At 42.9% G+C, this 18,609-nt stretch overlaps 1 protein-coding gene across 5 annotated transcripts in view; it reads right to left on the bottom strand.

The window, feature by feature from the left end:
• Nucleotides 1–615: 615 nt before the first annotated feature.
• Nucleotides 616–18,609, bottom strand: part of ZNF10 (zinc finger protein 10) — a 21,554-nt gene continuing 3,560 nt past the window's right edge. The window contains exons 2-7 of one of the 5 annotated variants that reach the window (XM_008708295.2): nt 14,223–14,354; nt 12,631–12,745; nt 11,770–11,859; nt 9,709–9,835; nt 9,250–9,345; nt 616–4,569 (exon numbers count right to left, since the gene is read on the bottom strand). In XM_008708295.2, the coding sequence (XP_008706517.1) occupies nt 3,107–4,569; nt 9,250–9,345; nt 9,709–9,835; nt 11,770–11,802 (1,719 nt within the window). In that variant the 5' untranslated portion in view covers nt 11,803–11,859; nt 12,631–12,745; nt 14,223–14,354 and the 3' untranslated portion in view covers nt 616–3,106. Of the gene's footprint in view, nt 4,570–9,249; nt 9,346–9,708; nt 9,836–11,769; nt 12,581–12,630; nt 13,608–14,222; nt 14,355–18,609 lie in introns of those variants that run through there. The other 4 variants (XM_008708294.2, XM_008708299.2, XM_040620090.1 and 1 more) reach the window with 4 other exon arrangements.

The following is an 18,609-nucleotide window of genomic DNA, read 5'->3' as shown; positions in this document are numbered from 1 at the left end:
TCTATTGTATTAAAGGGCTTAGCAGATTGGCTACCTTGTATTAAGCTGTCTATAAATGAAGATGAATTATAAAATCAGCAAATACTACTGTTATTAGCTTTCATGTGAAGCTGCAGATTTTCTCAGATTTCCCAGGAATTCTTGATTTTCTGAATATTTTTAAAAAATCAATTTTATTGAGGTAAAACTTACACACAACAAAATGGATCCACTTCACATGTATAGTCTAATGAGTTTAACAGACAAGCACAGTCATGGAACCACCAACAATCTAGACACAGACCACCCTCAACGGTTCCCTTGTGGCCCCTTTTGCTGTCAGTTGCTCTCCCATCGCGAACCACCGGCAACTGCTGAGTTACCTGCTGTCAAGTTCCCTTATTGAGATTCTAGTAGTTTCCTTGTATATGAAATCTCTGGGAGAGAAAATATTCCCTTACTGAAGAGACGGGTCCTAAAAGTAATATATATTTGTTGAGGAGAGCTTGGAAAACGTAGAAAAGGACAAAAAAGAAAGAAAGGAAAGAAAGAAGAAAGAGAAAAGAAAGCAGGTTACCTGTTATTAATCTTTTGACAAATTTCCTTAAGAGTTTTGAGGAAGATCCATTTCATTCATTTACAATTAATTTATTTTTATATATCTGAGTTTACTCCATATTAACAATTATTTATCATGCTTTCTTCAACACATGACAGCATCAACATTTTTCTTGTTAACAAACTCTGTTTGCATCATTTTAATGTCTGCATAATATTCCATGACATGGATATGCTATAAATAACCGCTTTGCTATTATACATTTTACACTGAAAATTCTGCACCATTATAAGTAATGTTTAGTGATCATCTATAGACATTTCTCTCTTCCTACATTCCTTAGTGTGTTAGTATTAGCCATATTAGTAGTAGCTAACACACATAGTGTGCCAGGCACTGTTTTAAATACTTTATACACATTATCTCCCTTATCCACACCACAACCCCCTGAGGTAGATCCTAGAAGTATCTCCATTATACAGTTGAGGAAAATTTGAGCCGTAGGGTATCAGAAACTCTAAGAGGCCAAGGTAAGGGGCTACTCTTCCACTCCACAGAGAACTGCTGCTTACCATGAAAACTACCTCTGACAGGAGTATGTTATACGTGTCACTGGTATATATGCACCGAGGAGGGCAGCAGTAACGAGGGACAGGAGATCTAGTTCTGGGTCTGACTTCACTGGCAATGTGAGACCTGCGCCAATCTCAACTGTATGATGAAGAGTACGAGTTAGATGGTCTTATGTTCCCTGCGGCTCCCAAGTCTCATGACACCAGCAATCATTTCTAGATTTGTCCTGTGAGACACACATCAAGATCTTTGTCCTCTTGGTCTCCAAAATGTTTATCATTCAACCATCAATCATTAAGTGTCTAACATGTATCTTGTTTGCTAGCAAATGGCAGATAATGGCTAGCACACAGGACATATCCCTACACACAGGAGATCAGTTTACAGAATGAGAGAGAGAGAATTAAAACAGGTTCTCCTGCTAAATCTTTTTGGGGGCATGAACTCACCACAGAATCTGAAGATTAGGCTCCTCTCCCTAGAAGAGAACCTCTGTACAAACAAGATGATTTCACATACAATACTACAAGTTGTTTAGTGATCCTCAGAAATGAGTCTATACACCCACTACGGGCAGTGATTTCCTCAGGCTAAGTGCTGAAGGAGGTAAGAGGGAAACGTGGCTGGGAGGGAAGCAAGAGCCCCACGAGCTCTTCCTCACACTCAGGCAGGTTTAAATTCAATGACACACACCAAGGTGGGCAACAACAGTAACACCAATCACCACAGCTAGCAATGATAAAGCACTTAATATACATCAGGCACTATTCTAAGCTGTTTATGTGTTTACTCACTTAATACCCACCACAGTCCTACACGGTAAGTAATACCCCTAATTAACAGAAGCGGATGTCTGCAAGTTAGGCACTGAGAGGTTAGGCAGTGTGCCCAGGTTCGCTCAGCAAGTTAAGGACAGAGGTGGAATTTCAACTCGGGTAGTCTAGCTCAAGCTTATGCATTTAACCACTACATTCCCGTTATAAAGATAAAGGACTACCTTGGAAGGAGGGTGGCTTTGGGCAGTGCTGTTCATTTCATGAGCATAGTTGCTCTAAGTATGGCCCAAGTACCTGCACCCACTCAAATGGGGACCCTCCCTGGTGTGCTCAGACACCTAATCTTCCTCTGGATCCCAATGTCCAAGAATCACTGTTTCTAAATTCCCAGGAGCCTCCAGCACCCTGTCTCAAACAGTGCAATTCTAACTACGACCCAAAACAACACAGAATGGGAAAGTCTGCTACTAGACGGTTCGTGAGCAACACTGATGATAAAACAGAGAGGCTGGATATCCGAGTAACAGGGAATAAACCATAAAACTCACTCAATCCCATTACCTAACAAATCATTTCTGGTCATTTATCCATAGATACTTTTCCAATTCTTGCCCACATGCAAATATATTTAAAATAAGTACCATTATTAGTAAATTCGTTCTTTTTCTGCTTTACATTATAAGCATTTTCCCTGCTGCTAACCAAAATGTGGTTTAAATCAGACACACAAAACAGAGTAAAAACTACTAAATGTCCCAGAAGAGAACAATTAACTTAAAAAAAAAAGGCATATTAATTCACTAGAATACTATTTTCCACTTTTCTTACAATAACTGTATCAATTCTTTATTCTTTGCAGTAGCAACTCTCATTGATTTGTCTTTTTGAAGTAGGTAACAAAGTTGGATAATCTCTCAACAACTCCCCTACTTAATGTTTCCTTCTCAGATTTTAGCATTTTAAGGGTTAGTCAAGAATGCTCCAAGGACGACTACTTTTGTAGAAATTTGTGGAAAGAAAAGCTGATGTATTTGTATCCTACAATGAAGTCTGTGGGTTATTTCCCCTTCTAGGACCAGTTCCCTACTGCACAAAAGGGTAGTAACAAGACTGAAAGCATTTCTGCACAAATAACATCTACAGAGCTTCTCTCCAGGAGGAGTTTCCAATGCAAAATAAAGTTATTGCTCTTTGTACAGAACTCTCCACATTCAGTATATTAATAAGTATTTCCTCTAATATGATTAGTCTGGTATCGAATAAAGTTAGGGCTACTGACAAGTGCGGTCCCACACTGGTTACATGTTGAGAACTGCTCTCCAGTGTGGGCTATTTGATGTACAATCAGTGGAGAGTTCTGGCTGAAGATAATCCCACACTGACTACACTTATAGGTCTCTTCCCCAACATGAACCCTCTGATGCTTAATAAGGTCATTCTTCCGGATGAAGGCTTTTCCACACTGGCAACATTCATATGGCTTCTCTCCAGTATGAATTCTCTGATGCACAATGAGGGCAGAACTCTGGCTGAAGGATTTCCCGCAATCGTGGCATTCGTAAGGTTTCTCTCCAGTGTGGGTTCTCTGATGGGAGAACAGGTGAGAGCTTCGACTGAAGCATTTTCCACAGTCTTTACACTCAAAGGGCTTCAGTCCGGTGTGAGTTCTGTGGTGCACAACAAGGTGAGATCTCTGGCTATAAGACTTCCCACACTCATTACATTCGTAGGGCCTCACTCTCACGTGAGTTCTCTGATGCAGAATGAGATGTGTGCTCTGTCTGAAAGACTTCCCACACTCAGGACATTCATAGGGTTTCTCTCCAGTATGAGTTCTCTGGTGCCTAATAAGCCTGGAGCTGTGAACAAAAGATTTCCCACACTGGCTACATGTATACAGTTTGTCTCCTGTGTGAGTTCTCTGATGGGTGACAAGGTGTGAGAACCAGCTGAAGGACTTTCCACACTCTTTACATTCATAGGGTTCTTCACCAGTATGAGTCTTCTGATGTCCAATGAGGTGAGAACTCCGGCTGAAAGATTTTCCACATTCTTTACACTCATAGGGTTTTTCTCCAGTATGAATAAGCCGGTGCCTGGTAAGATTAGAGCGCCAGCTGAAGAATTTCCCACACTCCTTACATTCATAGGGTTTCTCCCTATGTAAACCCTTAGACATACCAAGGGATGCACCACTGGTGAGAGAGTTAACAGGATCAGGGCATTTGTAGGACTTATCTCCTGGCTGGGTTCTTGCAAACTGAATAAGATGAATGTTTTGACAGAAGGTTGGACCACATTCACTGCTACTTGCATAACTTTGCTGATGACCACTAAACACTAAGTTATGTTTTAAACTTTTAGTATGTGAGTCATGTTTATGGAAATACTCTCTCAGTACCAGCTGAGTAGGAAGAAGACAGTTTCCCCCATATTTACCATTTTCACAGACTCTCTCCTGAGTAAGTACTTTCTTTTGGGTGAATGCCACTTGCCTCAAATGTCTCTCCTGGTTTTCCTGATACTTGTCCAACTGGTCTTCACATTTCCAGACTTCTTCTAATGACAAATACCAGAGATCATTCTTTGCAATTCCTTCCATTTTAATGCCATAGGATTGTTTATTTTTAGAAATGCTCTTACTGGAAATTGATGATTTAATTTCAACTGTAGTCTCCAAATCTGGAAAAAAAAAAAAAGAAACCTTTGTGTAAGTCAAAAAAACATACTAAGGTCTGAGTGGTGGGATGCAGAAACAAGTATGTAGGCTGTATAGAGCCGCTCGTATGGCTGCCTTCACGGACAGTGAGAAAGGGCAGAGAAGAGCAGCAAACGGGAAAGGCACTGGGCTGTGCAGTAGGTGAGAGAAGCAATGAGGGCAAGAAGACACAGGACTCGGTAGGACACATGGGATCGGATATTCAGTCCTGGGGGGCAGTAAGGGAAATCCCACAGAAAGGTCTGCACTCCCATGATCTAATCTACTAATGACACAAGAACCTGACATGTCTACTTGTTGCCAGGCCCTTCTCCTGACATACATTCTTCCCACTACAGCCAATTTCACATTCCTAAACCATGAGTCCAACCATATGCCGAGGCAGGGCCTGTTCCTGACACAACCAAAGCACTACAGAGTAATGCCCAGATAAGTGGTACAGCAACCTCTCAGAAAGGCCATTGACAGGCTGGAAAAGCCAACTGGACACAAGTTCTAAATCGAAGCTTTAATGCTACCAGTGGTGAATTAGACAAGTTGTTAAACTTCTCAAATACCACTTTGTGTATCTGTAATCCAAAAGACAACAGTATTTGTGGTGTAAAATTATTGTTAAGTATTGTACGGTGTGAGCTCGTCACAGACTCTGACACATGTACAGTCAAAGCAATGCACAGTAATCATTATTAACATTCTCCTGGTCTTGTATTTTGATCCCTTTGTTCTGAGACATCAAGACTTAACAACTGGGACGCCTGGGTGGCTCAGTCAGTTAAGCGTCTGCCTTCAGCTCAGATCATGAACTCAGAGTCCTGAGACCAAGCGCTGCATTGGGCTCCCTGCTCAGCGGGGGGCCTGTTTCTCCCTCTGCCCCTCCCCTCTACTCATGTTCTCTCTTTCTCTGTCCCAAATAAATAAAATCTTAAAAAAAAAAAAAAAAAAAAAAAAAGGACTTAACCCCTGATAGGGTTCATACCACAGGACACTAACTCACACCCTAGCCCCTAACTCTTATTCTCTTGGACTTTTTTTGCCCCTTTGCTTATATCTGTGTGTATTACCGCACATTATTTCCCCTGGTTAAAAGCCTGTTTGTCTCTCAATGCCTTTTAGGTAAAATGTTAGGTGTTTTTTTTTTTTTTTAACATTTTATTTATTTCACAGACAGAGCGCATGCACACAAGCCACAAGCAGGGGGAGTGGCAGGCAGAGGGAGAGGGAGAAGTAGGATCTCCACTGAGCAGGGGGCCTGATGCAGGACTCAATCCCAGGACCCTGGGATCATGACCTGACTGACGGCAGACACTTAACTGAGTCACCCAGGTGCTCAAAATGTTAGGTTCTTAACCTAGAAAAACAAACAAAACAAAACAAAACAAAACACCCCACACTATTTTTTTAAAAGTGATGTCTATGCCTAGTGTGGGGGCTTGAATTCATAACCCTGACATCAAGAGCTCCATGCTCTATCAACTAAGCCAGCCAGGGACCCCCAAAAAACACTATTTACAAAGTACCACCTCTCCCTACACAAGTGGGGTGATATCCTATTCTTACCTGGTGTATTGGTTGAATTGTGTGCCCCAAATAAGATACATTGAGGTCCTAACCTCAAAATGCAAGCTTCCTTGGAAACAGGATCACTGTAGATGTCGTTAGTTAAATGAAGTAGTACTGGTGCAGACTGGGCCCCCAATCCAATATGACTGCTGTCCTTACAAGAGCAGAAGAGACACAAAGACACACCAGGAAGACATCATGTGAAGGTGGGGCTGACTGGAATGATGTGCTCACAAGCCACGGAACACATGGGACTACCAGAGCCATGAGAGGCAAGGAAGGATCCTCTCCTAGGGGCTGCAGAGGGCATGTGGCCCTGCTGACACCTGATCTAAGACTTGTGACCTCTGGAGCTTTAAGAGGACACACTGATGTCACTCAGGTTGTGGAACCTTATCTCAGCAGCACCAGGAAAGTGATTCATCTGACAGTGATCCCCGTGCCAGGCTCCTGACTACTACCTTCATTGTGGGAACCCCACCGTTCCCTATCTTCTTTCACTACTGATCTCTTTTTCTGTTTTAATTTTAAATGTGTTTTTCAAAGATTTATTAATTTGGGGGAGGTGGGCAGATGGAGAGGCAGAGAGAGAATCCCAAGCAGACTCCCTGCTGAGCACAGAGATGGACACGGGTCAATCCCACAATCCTGAGATCATAACTTGAGCCGAAATCGAGAGTTGGACACTCAACCAACTGAGCCACCCAGGCGACCCTTTTCTCTGTTTTAAATTGTGGTAGAATAGGCATACCATAAAATTTACCATCTTAACCGTTTTTAAGGGCACACCTCAGGTACTCTGAACATTCACATGGCTGTGCAGCCGTCTGTGTACCTCTTCTCATCTGTAGAACTGAACCTTGGTACCTCTTAAAAAGTAAGGTCCCATCCTCCCCTCCCGCCAGCACCTCCCAAGCACCATTATGCTTTGTCTTTATGGTTTTGACAACTTTAAGTAACTTCATGTACAGGAATCATACGGTACTTGTCTTTTGTGTCTGGCTTATTTCACTAAACAGTACCCTCAATGTTGATCCATGTTGTAGCAGATGGCAGAACTTCCTTCCTTTTTAAGGCTGAACACCAGCCCAGAGTGTGTGTGTGTGTGTGTGTGTGCTGCCATCATGATCTCTGATAGGAAATCACCATCCTTTCCCTCTCCTCTGCCCGAGGCATCAAAATCTCATGAAAAGTGTTTCAAACCACAAATGCCAAATGGAAAATTCTAAAATGAACATGTGTGAGGAAGAGTGAGGGCTGGGTACCAAGGAGAACAACCCTGAGTGGTGTGTTTCAACATATGAATAGGGTGCTGTCTTCATCAAAATCCTAAAATTTGTCCACGTATTATGTAACACAACACTTAAGTGAGTTATACTTAAAACATATAACATCCATTTGTCAACTCATTACCTGCATTTATTTAGAGATTTTATTTAAGTAACCTCTACACCCAATGTGAGGCTTGAACCTACAACCCCAAGATTAAGAGTCACACATTCCACCAACCAAGCCAGGCAGGTGACCCCCATTTGCATTTTTAGAGCCAGCACCCACCATACTTTCCACTTTGACCATGAAGCTCGCATAGCCGTGTGTTTCAGCACAGGGAGCTTCTCTATTTCTTTTGACAGCAAATTCCCAATAGAAATCTAAACTGCTCATCTAGTTAGTTTTAGATAGTTGTCAAGAGACATCCAGGAAAGCTTCCTAAATGAATGAACACAGGAATGAAAAAAATAAAGGAAGTTATGCAGAAATGAAAGAAAACAGAGAACAATCTTTCCTCCCAAGGCCCCACAGCAGCTGGCTGATCAAGCTCAATCACCTACAAGACCAAATGTAAAACAAGTAAAAAATAGTTTACGGTATTTACAATACACTCAAAGTGGAAGCTCAGAAAAGGAAGGGACCTGTACCTGACGAGGGTCGTAAGAGGTTTCAGAGAGGACAACTAAGGCTGACAGACTTTATTCACATCACACTCAAAGCTCAAGATGCAGGGAAGCACCTGATACGTGTGACACTGGGGATCAGACGGAGGCAACACAGGTCCTCACAGCGTGACTAGGCCACACTGGAGTCACATGCCTCATCACATGCCAAGGATGCTATCTGCAGTATGACTCAGCAGCACCCAAGATGGCTGAGGAGGAAGATCCCAGAGGATTGCACTTACAAGCACAGGTCAGGGAAAAGACTGCTTCTAGAGAATAATGGAAGAACAACAACAACAACTTTCTATTTCTTTTGTTTTTTACGAGATTTTATTTATTTATTTGAGAAAGAGACAGACCGGGGGCGGGGGGAAGGGCAGAGGGAGAGGGAAGAGCAGACTCCCCGATGAGCAGGGAGCCCGATACAGGGCTTGATCCCGGAACACCAAGATCATGACCTGAGCTGAACTCAGATGCTCTACCAACTGAGCCACCCAGGTGCCCCTTCAACCTTCTATTTCTTAAACCAGAAAACAGATTTTCAATGCACAGGGAAGCTGGGGAAAGGAGTGATGTTCGGAATCCACATAATGATTTGCATTTTAGATATTAACACGAAAATAAAATATGAGTAAACTGAGAGAACATGAAATAAAGAGCTAGAATACAGTAAGAAAGAGGTGTTTTGGGAGCAGCAGTTCCGGAGAGAAAGGAGTTCAGCCAGCAGGAACTGGCAAGCCTTCTGCAAACTCAGAAGGGCGGCCGGTGACTGAACCCCACCGCATGGCTTACGTGGAGAAGCGGCACGAGGCCATGGGAAGGGGCCACAGGAAAGGGAAAAGGCAGGCAAGAAGGAAAGAGAGGATGGGGACGCTGGAACCAGTGTAAGAATCAGGAAAGCAAGACCAACAGAGCTGAAACCAAGCGCATCAACAGAAAGATAATTTTCATGAGGAACACACCTTTGTCTCCAAATGTAAATGATGTGTGACAAGACTGTAGAAAGACTGGTCATAGGAAAATAGAAGGTAAATAAACCCAGTCTTCTCTGCAGAAATGAGAACTAGTGACCACTATGTCCAAGGACTCCAGCCCCAAACAGCTCTTCTGGGCTACAGCCTACAGCGTCTCTTGACTGGTGCTCACCTGGATGGGTCTCCCGGTGAATCCCTCTCTCCACCAGCCATGGCTCTTCCCCTTTCTCCAACTGGAGGATCACATCTGGCTTGGGAAGCTGATGCCCTGTGCACAGCAAAAGATAAAGAAATGGGCAGGGGTTGGGGAGCTCTGGGCTGGACACAAAGAGCATCCCAGATTCAGCCCCAACCCCCAACCCCTTCTTAGTCCTGGGGGGACTCTGAAGAGTAGACAAGAGGAGGCTACAGAGGCAGCAAAATATGTATTTTTTAAAATTCAACAAATCAAAACAAATTTTTTTCCACAAAATCAGAAGTGAGTACCAAACCCTCTTCTATGCCCCAAAGAAATCAGGTCCCTAACCCAGCTCACACTCTGATACAGGTGCTTCAGTCCCCATACCCTGTGATCAAGGAAGAACCAAAATCATCACGGGGAGATATCTCTGAGAACACAAGCTAGTCTTACCCAAGGAAACCAGGTTCTTGTAATTCTCCAGCATCACATCCTTGTACGTGACCTGCTGAGCAGCGTCCAGCAGCTCCCACTCCTCCCTGGTGAAGTCCACAAGTACATCCTCGAAGGTCACCAGTGTCTACAACGTGGAACAAATCTGTAATAAGCCAGATGTATAACTCTGCCCTCCCCTTCTTGAGTACTGACCGAAAGACAGATTAGGCAGACAGCATTGGGGTAGGGAAAGAGAATGGACCAGTATTTATTCCAAAAGTGAGTAGTTCCTATTTGGGTTCTGGTCAAGTCCTAAAAGGAATGGCTACTAGATACCTGTCCAAAAACCAGTTCCACGTTACGCTCTGGGTTTAGGAACTGTTAGAAGAACATTTATTTGTTTGCTTATTTATTTATTAGGGGGGAGAGGCAGAGGGAGAGAGAGAAAGAATCCTCAAGCAGACTCCCCACTGAGCGCAGAGCCCAACGTGGGGCTCAATCCCAGGACCCTGAGATCATGACCTGAGCTGAAACCGAGAGTCGGACACCCAACTGACTGAGCCACCCAGGCGCCCCAAAAGAACTTTTATTTAAATGAAGTTTGTTATAAAAAGCTATAGCAAGGACTATCAGACACCAAAGTTAATCTACACTTACATTCTGTGAAATAAAGAACCCAATTCAAGGCAGGAAAAAAGAGAGACAAAACAGTCTTCAGTTCAAGTACAACTTAATGCTTAAGAGACTAACCTCAGGGCGCCTGGGTGGCTCAGTAGATCAAGCATCCAACTCTTGGTTTTGGCTCAGGTCATGATCTCAGGGTCGTGAGATCGAGCCCCATGTCAGGCTCCACACTCAGTGGGGCATCTGCTTCTCTCCTCCCTCTGCCCTCCCCCCACTCGCACTCACACTCTCTAAAATAAATAAGTCCTTTTAAAAAAAGAGAGAGACCAACCTCACCATGTTTTCTGATCTAAAATGATTATCCAAGACATTTTTCCTAGAGTGGCATTTTTTTTAAAATGGAGATTATATTTTAATAGTAACAAAGTAATTTGACAAAGAAACAACAGATACAGCCGTAAGGCCTTCGTTAGCTACATCAAAAAGAAATGCTGATTACACACAGAAACACTTACTTGAAGGAGGATTTTTCTTCAGAGACCATGAAGGTCAAATAACAATGGAATAATGGTTTTTTAATACTGAAAAAAAGAACTGTCAAGCCATTTCTATATCCAGTGAAAACTATTTCAGGAACGATGCAAAACATACTCTCGAAGAAAGTAGAAGACTTTGTTACCAGCAAACCTGCTCTAAAACACATACTAAAAGTAGTTATTCAAGCAAAAGGGAAATGTTACCAAAGAGAAACTTTAAATCTCAGTAATCAAAGATGAGCAACAAAAACAGTAAATATCGGGGTAAATATAATAGACGAGTTTTCCTAAGTCCTTCAACATATGTAGCACAGCTGAAAGCAAAAACCACAACACTCTGGTGGGATTTTCAATATACCAGAGGTAATACATGCAGGATGCTCCAGGGGAAGCTGGGCCCACAAGGGACCCAGTCTCCCACCCTGGATGCTCCCAGAGGTTCCACCCTCCTCCAAGCTCCTCATGCCTGGGCGGCAGCAACCCCTAAACAAGACATCACGTGTGCCGGAGCTCCCCATGGAGGCAGCACACAGCCAGCTCCACATCTAGGACAACCAGGCACCAGAGACACCCTCAAGGCACAACATTCCCAGTTCCCGCATCAGTTTTGAGGGAGAAGTGTGTTGTAGACTTTATTCCCTAGTGTGGATCAAAGCATTTTATCAGAGTGCTCAATATTACCCCACTTGACTCCTGCCCACGTCACCGTTACCCTTGCATTTCTTTTATATAAAAGGCATATGAACAGCGTAGAGTATATGAATAAAACTACAGCCACAAATAAAGCAAACAAAATGGCGCTAGTCTCCTGGAGGAGAGTGTCCAAGATGTAACTTCCGAAGGTCCTAGGCAAAGGAAACCCAGAACTTAAGCAAAAAGGGATTCTCAGTTGGAAAACAAAGAAGGCAGCCCAACTTACATGCGACCCGGCAGTTAGCGACTTGGCTTCCATGCCCTCCTTGTTCTTGACGATACTTTTTTGAGAAATGGAGATCCTGAGAAGATGAAGCTGGAGAAAAGAAAGAAACATGAGGAAAGTCTCTGTGAGAGGGACGTTTCATAAATCAGCTACTAGACTCCCTCACACCTGGATGGGTGTAATGCCAACACCCACCACACAAAGAGGAACATCAGAGATCGTCCAAAAATACATCTACAATGTCTGAAATTCCCAGAAGTAGGAAGAACTACGCAGATGGCCATTTTCCCCTTAGTCTCCACAGTTCCATGCAAAATTTCATTTGCAATTTAATGGTTCTGTTGCTACAAATCCTCTTTTTTGAGGAAAACAAGACACAAAACCTGCCTTGATCTAACACCCCTACTTTACAGACAAGAAAACAAGTATTTTCTCCAGCTGATCAGAGAAGGGAAGGCAGAGATTGGAAGCACAAGAAACATTGGATATGCCATTACCGGATGTGGACGGTGTCACACGGCAAGGAATGGGGGCAGTCTCTGGGAGCTAAGAGCAACACCCAACTGACAGCCAGTCCTATCACAGTCCTATAGCCACAAGTAACTGAATTCTGCCAACAATCGGAGCCTCCAAATGAGAACCCAGGCTAGCCAATACCTTGAAAGAAGCTGTTGGATATCTGAGCAGAAAACCCAGCCAGAGTGGGTCAGACTTCCACCTACAGAACAGTGAGCTAGGAAGTGGGTGCTGTCTGAAGCTACTAAGTTTGTGATGGTTTGTTACACAGCAATAGGAAACCAATACATGACCAATTATCTGTTCAAGATACTTTAATAATAAGGAAAAATATCATATATTTACCTACGTAGTTACCATTGCCACTGCTTTTCATTCTTTCCTGTAGATCCAGATTTCCACTTGGTTTCATTTCCTTTCTCCCTGAAGGCCATCTCTTAAAATTTCCTGCAATGTGGGTCTGCTGGTAATGAATTCTTTCAGCTTTTTAAGTTTGACAATGTCTTCATTTTGCCTTTTTTTTTAAAACAGCTTTACTAAGATATAATTCACATACCATACAATTCATCCACTCAAAGTATACAATCCAATGGTTTTTGGCAATTACATTATCAATCTTTAAAATTGTAGTAAAAAAAATGAACAAAATTTGCTATCTTAATTATCATTAAGTGTACAATTCAGCGGCATTAATCACATTCACAATATTGTACAACCATCACTAGGAATTCCAAAACTTTCTCAACACCCCAACAGAAACTGTGAAACCCTAACCCAACTCCCTATTCCTGCATCCCCTCAGACTCCAGTCTCTCATCTACTTTGCCAATGTCTAGCTGATGTGACTCCACATCATGTCTTCAAGGCTCACCCATGCTGTAGCATGGATCAGAACTTCACTCCTTCTAATGGCCAAATAAAATTCCATGGTATGGAGAGACCATATTGTGTTTGTCCCTTCATCTGTCGACAGAGCCCTGGGTTGCTTCCATCTATTGGCTCTTGTGCACAGTGCTGCTGTAGAACACGGGCATACAGGTATCTGCTCGAGTCTCTGCTTTCAATCCCTTCCAGTCTATACCTACAAGTGGAAGTGCTGGGTCACGTGGTAATTGCATGTTTAGCTTTTTGAGGACCCACAAAACTGTTTTCCACAGTGGCAGTGTTACTGTGAGTTGTGATGCTGAGTTCCAATTTCCCCACATGCTTGCCAAAACTTGTTACTCCATTTTTTCAAATTATTATAGCCACTCTAGTTGGTGTGAAGTGATATCTCATTGTAGTTTTCATTTGCATTATTTTCATGTACTTAGTGGCCATTTGCATATCCTCCTTGGAGAAATGTCTGTTCAAGTCCTTTGCCCATTTTTAAATTGGATAGTTTGTGTTACTGAGTTGTAGTTCTTTACATACTCTACATACGAGCATATATATATCCTATATACATTAAACCCTTATCAGATAAATAATTTCCTAATATTTTCTCCCATTCTGTTGACTGTCTTGTCTTTGTTGTTGAAATATATTTTTGCTAAATTCAGGAATTCTAAGTAGAGTTATTTTTCCTTTCAGTGGTTTAAATAGTTCCACTCCCAGTGCTCCAGGAATTACAAGAGTTTTCCAGTCTGGCTAGCAGTAACAGGCCGTATTCCCCATGCAAATATCAGGACTATTCCCTCCAACCCTATAGAGGATTCCTTCCCTGGCCCTGTGGAGTTTCTTCACACACATGCGCTGCTCTGTGCTCTTGAGTACTCGTGGGAAACCCTCTGCAGACCTCTCCTCTCTGGTGATCTGTCCTATGAACTCCAGCTGCTTTGCTCTCCCCAGATTCTCAGCTCCATCCTTGACTCAGGAAGTCTGCTGGGCTCCACCTCAGTTTTTCCTTCCTCTGCTGTAAACTGGAAACCCTCTCAAGGCAATAAACTGGGGCTTACCTCGTTGATTTTCCATCTCCCAGGGATGACTGTCCTTTGTCATGTGATATGGGGTCTTAGAACGACTGTTTCATGTGCTTTGTCTCATGTATTTTGTCTGTCTGTTTGCTCTTGTTGTTGTTGCCGTTGTCCCTGTTATTCCATGTTGGCCAGAAACAGAAGTCTATAAACATTTCATTTTTAAGTTGTTTCAAATTTAGATTGTATTTTTAATTTCCACCTTTTGAATACTGGGCTTGAATATTTCCCATGTTTGTATTTACAGTTCTTTCGAATCTTTGTCTTCTGGAGATCTTACGGATTTCCATCTCAGTTCTATGCAAATTTACACGAATAAAAACAGTATGGCTTCTGCCCTGCCACACCACTAAAACAGTTCTCACCATTCACATCTATTACAGAGGACACTTGGTGGCCTTTTGATTTGTTCTTTAAACTCTTTAAGTTTCCTTCCTCACCTAGCTTCCCTCTGTATATCCTGGTTCTCAGTCTTCTCTAATAATTTACACAATGATAAACTTTAAAGTAGGTTTCCCCTTGCTGCGTCTCTCGGTCTCCACTTTCAATGCCCCCCTGGGCACTTTCAGGGCACACAGTGTACCTACTTGTTTTATCCCCAATGTCTATCCCCCTGCCAGGCAAACAACAGAACTGTGTTTCAGCTAGGGTGAATAGACCACTCTGTCTTCTATTCCAACCTTGTTCCTCAACCTCAAGGGCACATTTCCAACTGCAGCTAACAGCACGGGTTCTGCAGCCAGACCGCCCAGGTTCAAGGCCCCGCTCCAATACTTAGGAGGTTTCTTAACCTTTCCTGGAACTTACTTTTCAATGTCACATGAATAAAGGCTGAAATAAGGGATGATAAACTATAAAAGAAATTACTTTATGGAAGAAAGAGAATGGTTTTCACATGTTTACAGGTCCTGTGGAACAGGAATATTTATTTTGATTTGCTCTAGAGGGCAGAATTAGGAGTAATGTATGCAGTCACAAAGAAACCAATTACAAATCAATATTACAATCACATGACACCTGGAAATACATCAGGTTGCCTAAGAAAGCAGGAAATTCTGGCCACCAATAAATTTTCAATCAGGTCTTATTAAAAAAACAACTACAGTACAGCCTCTGCTTTACATAGGTGTCTAAGGTCCAGTCCAATAACTCTCCCATTTTAGGATTATATAAAATACAAAAAAAGCCTGCAATTAGTTTCATGTCATGCTAATTTCCCTTAACCTCCACTTGTGATAACTCACTCAAACCTTTATCTAAACCAGTGGTTTTCAGCCCTAACTGAACACTGGAAATGCCAGGTATATTTATAAATTAGGACACTTGGGTCCCATACCATCCTTCTTTGAGAGTTTCTGACTTAATTTTATGGGGATGCACCAAGCTTTTCTTTCTTTTAAATAGTTCCCTGGGTGACTCAAATGTGCAGCCAAGTTTGAGAATCACTGATCTAAGCCGTTATCTAATCTACGCAACTATTCAAATCTATTTGAACTAATCAGTTAATTAAATCCTACCACTTCTTAGGGATAATCAAATTCTTTTTTTTTTTAAGGTTTTATTTATTTATTTTAGAGAGAAAGCACGCATGCATGCACAAGCAGGAGAGGAGCAGAGAGAGAGGAGGAGGGAGATAATCTCCAGCAGACTCCACACGGAGTGCAGAGCCCGATGTGGAGTTCAATCCCGAGACCCTGAGATCATGACCTAAGCTGAAACCAACCGTCGGATGCTTAACTGACTGAGCCACCCTGGCGCCCTGTAATAATCAGATTCTTTTATCAGTCACCAGATTCACAAAGAATCTTTCTGTGCAACTGGTCAAACGGATTTCTCTAAAGTAACAATTGCCACTGCCATGGTGGGGATACTGGGATGAGTTTTACTTGTGTTTAGGGAAACAGCTGGTAAGTTGATTATTATCTTGATGTTATAGATTTAGATCTTCTTCTGTCATTTTAATAAATAATTAGTGGACACTTACTATGTACCTGGCTCTGTACAAGGCCCAGGAGATAAAAACATGAATAAAGTACTTATTTCTGACATCAAGCAGCTGAGTCTAGCTGAAGACACTGAAAATGGACACCTAGAGTCCACGATGACTACTGCTCTGATAACAGCATGGAGCACAGACAACAGCACACAGCACCATTTGGTGGTTTCAAGGTTGGGTCCTAGAGCTAATCAGGCAGACAGAGGAGGGTAGGGACCTGTGTAAACAAAGGCAGAGCCTAAATCAATGATGTATAGGGCAGGGAGCTCGCTGCAGCTGGTGCATACTGTGAAGGGCAGGGACAGCCAGAAGGGAGCCCAAGGACACACATGACCAGACCTAGGTCACAAAAGGACAAAAGAGCCATTTTCAGAAAAATGCCATTTTCAGACTCTCTCCTACATGTTATAAGCCCAGAAATTATACTAGATTTGCTCCTTAAAAACGCTTCCTCTGCATTTGGGGCAGTGGTTTGATGGACTGGAGGAAGATATAACAGCAGGAAAGGAACAAGGAAGGAGGCTAATACCATAATCCAGAGGACAGGAACACAAATTAGGACTGTTAATGGTGGAAATGCAGAGCAGGCAGACTTTGAAAAGATTGGTATATCCTGGAAATCAAATGGCTATGAATGTGAAGATGGCTTAGGGGTTAAAGATGACTTCCAGTTTCCTGGGTGACTGATAGGACAACAATGTATCAGGAGTAGGCACTAGAGGACTGATGGGACTGGGCTGTTTTGTTTTGTTTTTAAAGAAAAGCAGACTGCCGCATGCAGCGCCTCATGTGTCTGGAGTCTTGGAAACCTGACTGCCCTACGTTCTCCTACAAATGGGCCTTGAGAGCTTGCCTGGAGGTTCTAGCAGGGAGCACAGCTTCTCGTATGCCCTTGAGCAAAGAATGGCCCTCCTCTGTTGGGGAAGGCGGTCCTCTTTGACTGAACCTACAGCTTCTGGAGGGATACACATGGAGCCATGAAGGAGGAAGGGGACACCCACCTAGCCGGCCAGATCAGCTGAACCAACCCTGGTGATCAATGGGGTGACAGATGTCGCAGCCAGATCGTCCTCACATCCTGATGGGGTTGGTTTTAAACTCAGAAAGTAGGCCAGAGAAATGATATTTAGGAGACATATGTATATGTGAGGATTATCCAGCTGTATCATCTGCCTTGCACATTTCTGTTCTATCTTTATCTATCCAAACTACTCAGCTATATTCTCCAAGACTTGGGGGGTAGGGGATGGTCTTTTGTCACAGATTTGAGAGTGACTATGTTCTTCCAATATGAGATAAAGGTGAAGTGGGCAGATGGACAAGAATCTAAGTGAGATCATACATTCCTATCAACAACCCTATGACATAATTCCTAGAAAGCCCACTAAGAAACAGTAAGATTTGATAAAGCTAGCTAAGGGTATTATCAGATGACACCATGACTGTAAAGTCAACCAAAGATATGTGAAGAGTACAATGAACTGTAAGACCAGGATTAGATTATGGAGAAAATCAACATTTAAGAAGGAAACAGAAGAGAAAGAAAAGCCCATGAAGGAGGCAAAGAAAGACCCACTAGAGAATGAGAAGATCTGGAAGAGAGGTGTATTGAAAGCCAGAAGAGAGAACTTCAAGGAAGGGAGACTTAAGAGTTCAGGTAAGTTAAGGAGCATAAGGTACAGGATTGGTTAGATAAGGGTTCACTAGTGATTAGGGGAGACTGGTCTCAATATACCACTGGGAACAGCAGACAAATTCCACAAAAGGAATGAAAAGTTTGGACGTGAAATAAGAAGAGAAAGGGGACAGCTGCAAGAAGTGCTGGGGACTGGAGAGTGTCTGTAGACTGAGAGGAAGGAAGTAACAGACAAGCAGGTGGGAGCCAGAGGAGAGAAGAGGGCAAGGGATGGAGTCAGAAGCTCAGATGGAGGCATCGGTTGGAGGCCTGTAAGGCAGGAAGCTAGTAACACCAGCTTTCTCTAAGCCTTTCTTCTATAGTCACCTCTCCCCCCATGCTCACCTTCTGCCTCCCTATTCCACTCTGATGGACCTCTGTGATTATACTGGGCCCAGCTAAACAATCCAGGGTAATCTCCCATCTTAAGGTCTTTGGTTGACTCACATCTGCAATGTCCCTTTTGCCATATAATATTGTAATATATCCACAGGTTCTGGTTCTTGGGGGAGTGATTATTCTGCCTAACACCAGGGCAGAGATGGGCTGCAAGAAGCTTCCAGTATGAACCACGAGGTTATGAAAGAGACTATCCAGGGCATAAGAGGTTCTGCAGCATGGCTCTGACCAAGTCACTGAGTATACAGGCTTCAGAACCATCGACTTTCATAGCCTTGACAACATTTCAACCTTAATTC

Source organism: Ursus maritimus, unplaced genomic scaffold (assembly GCF_017311325.1).
Source record: "Ursus maritimus isolate PB19 unplaced genomic scaffold, ASM1731132v1 scaffold_33, whole genome shotgun sequence".
Lineage (NCBI taxonomy): Eukaryota > Metazoa > Chordata > Mammalia > Carnivora > Ursidae > Ursus > Ursus maritimus.
Note: the sequence above shows the minus strand (reverse complement) of the source record. Positions and strands in the feature narration are given on the sequence as shown.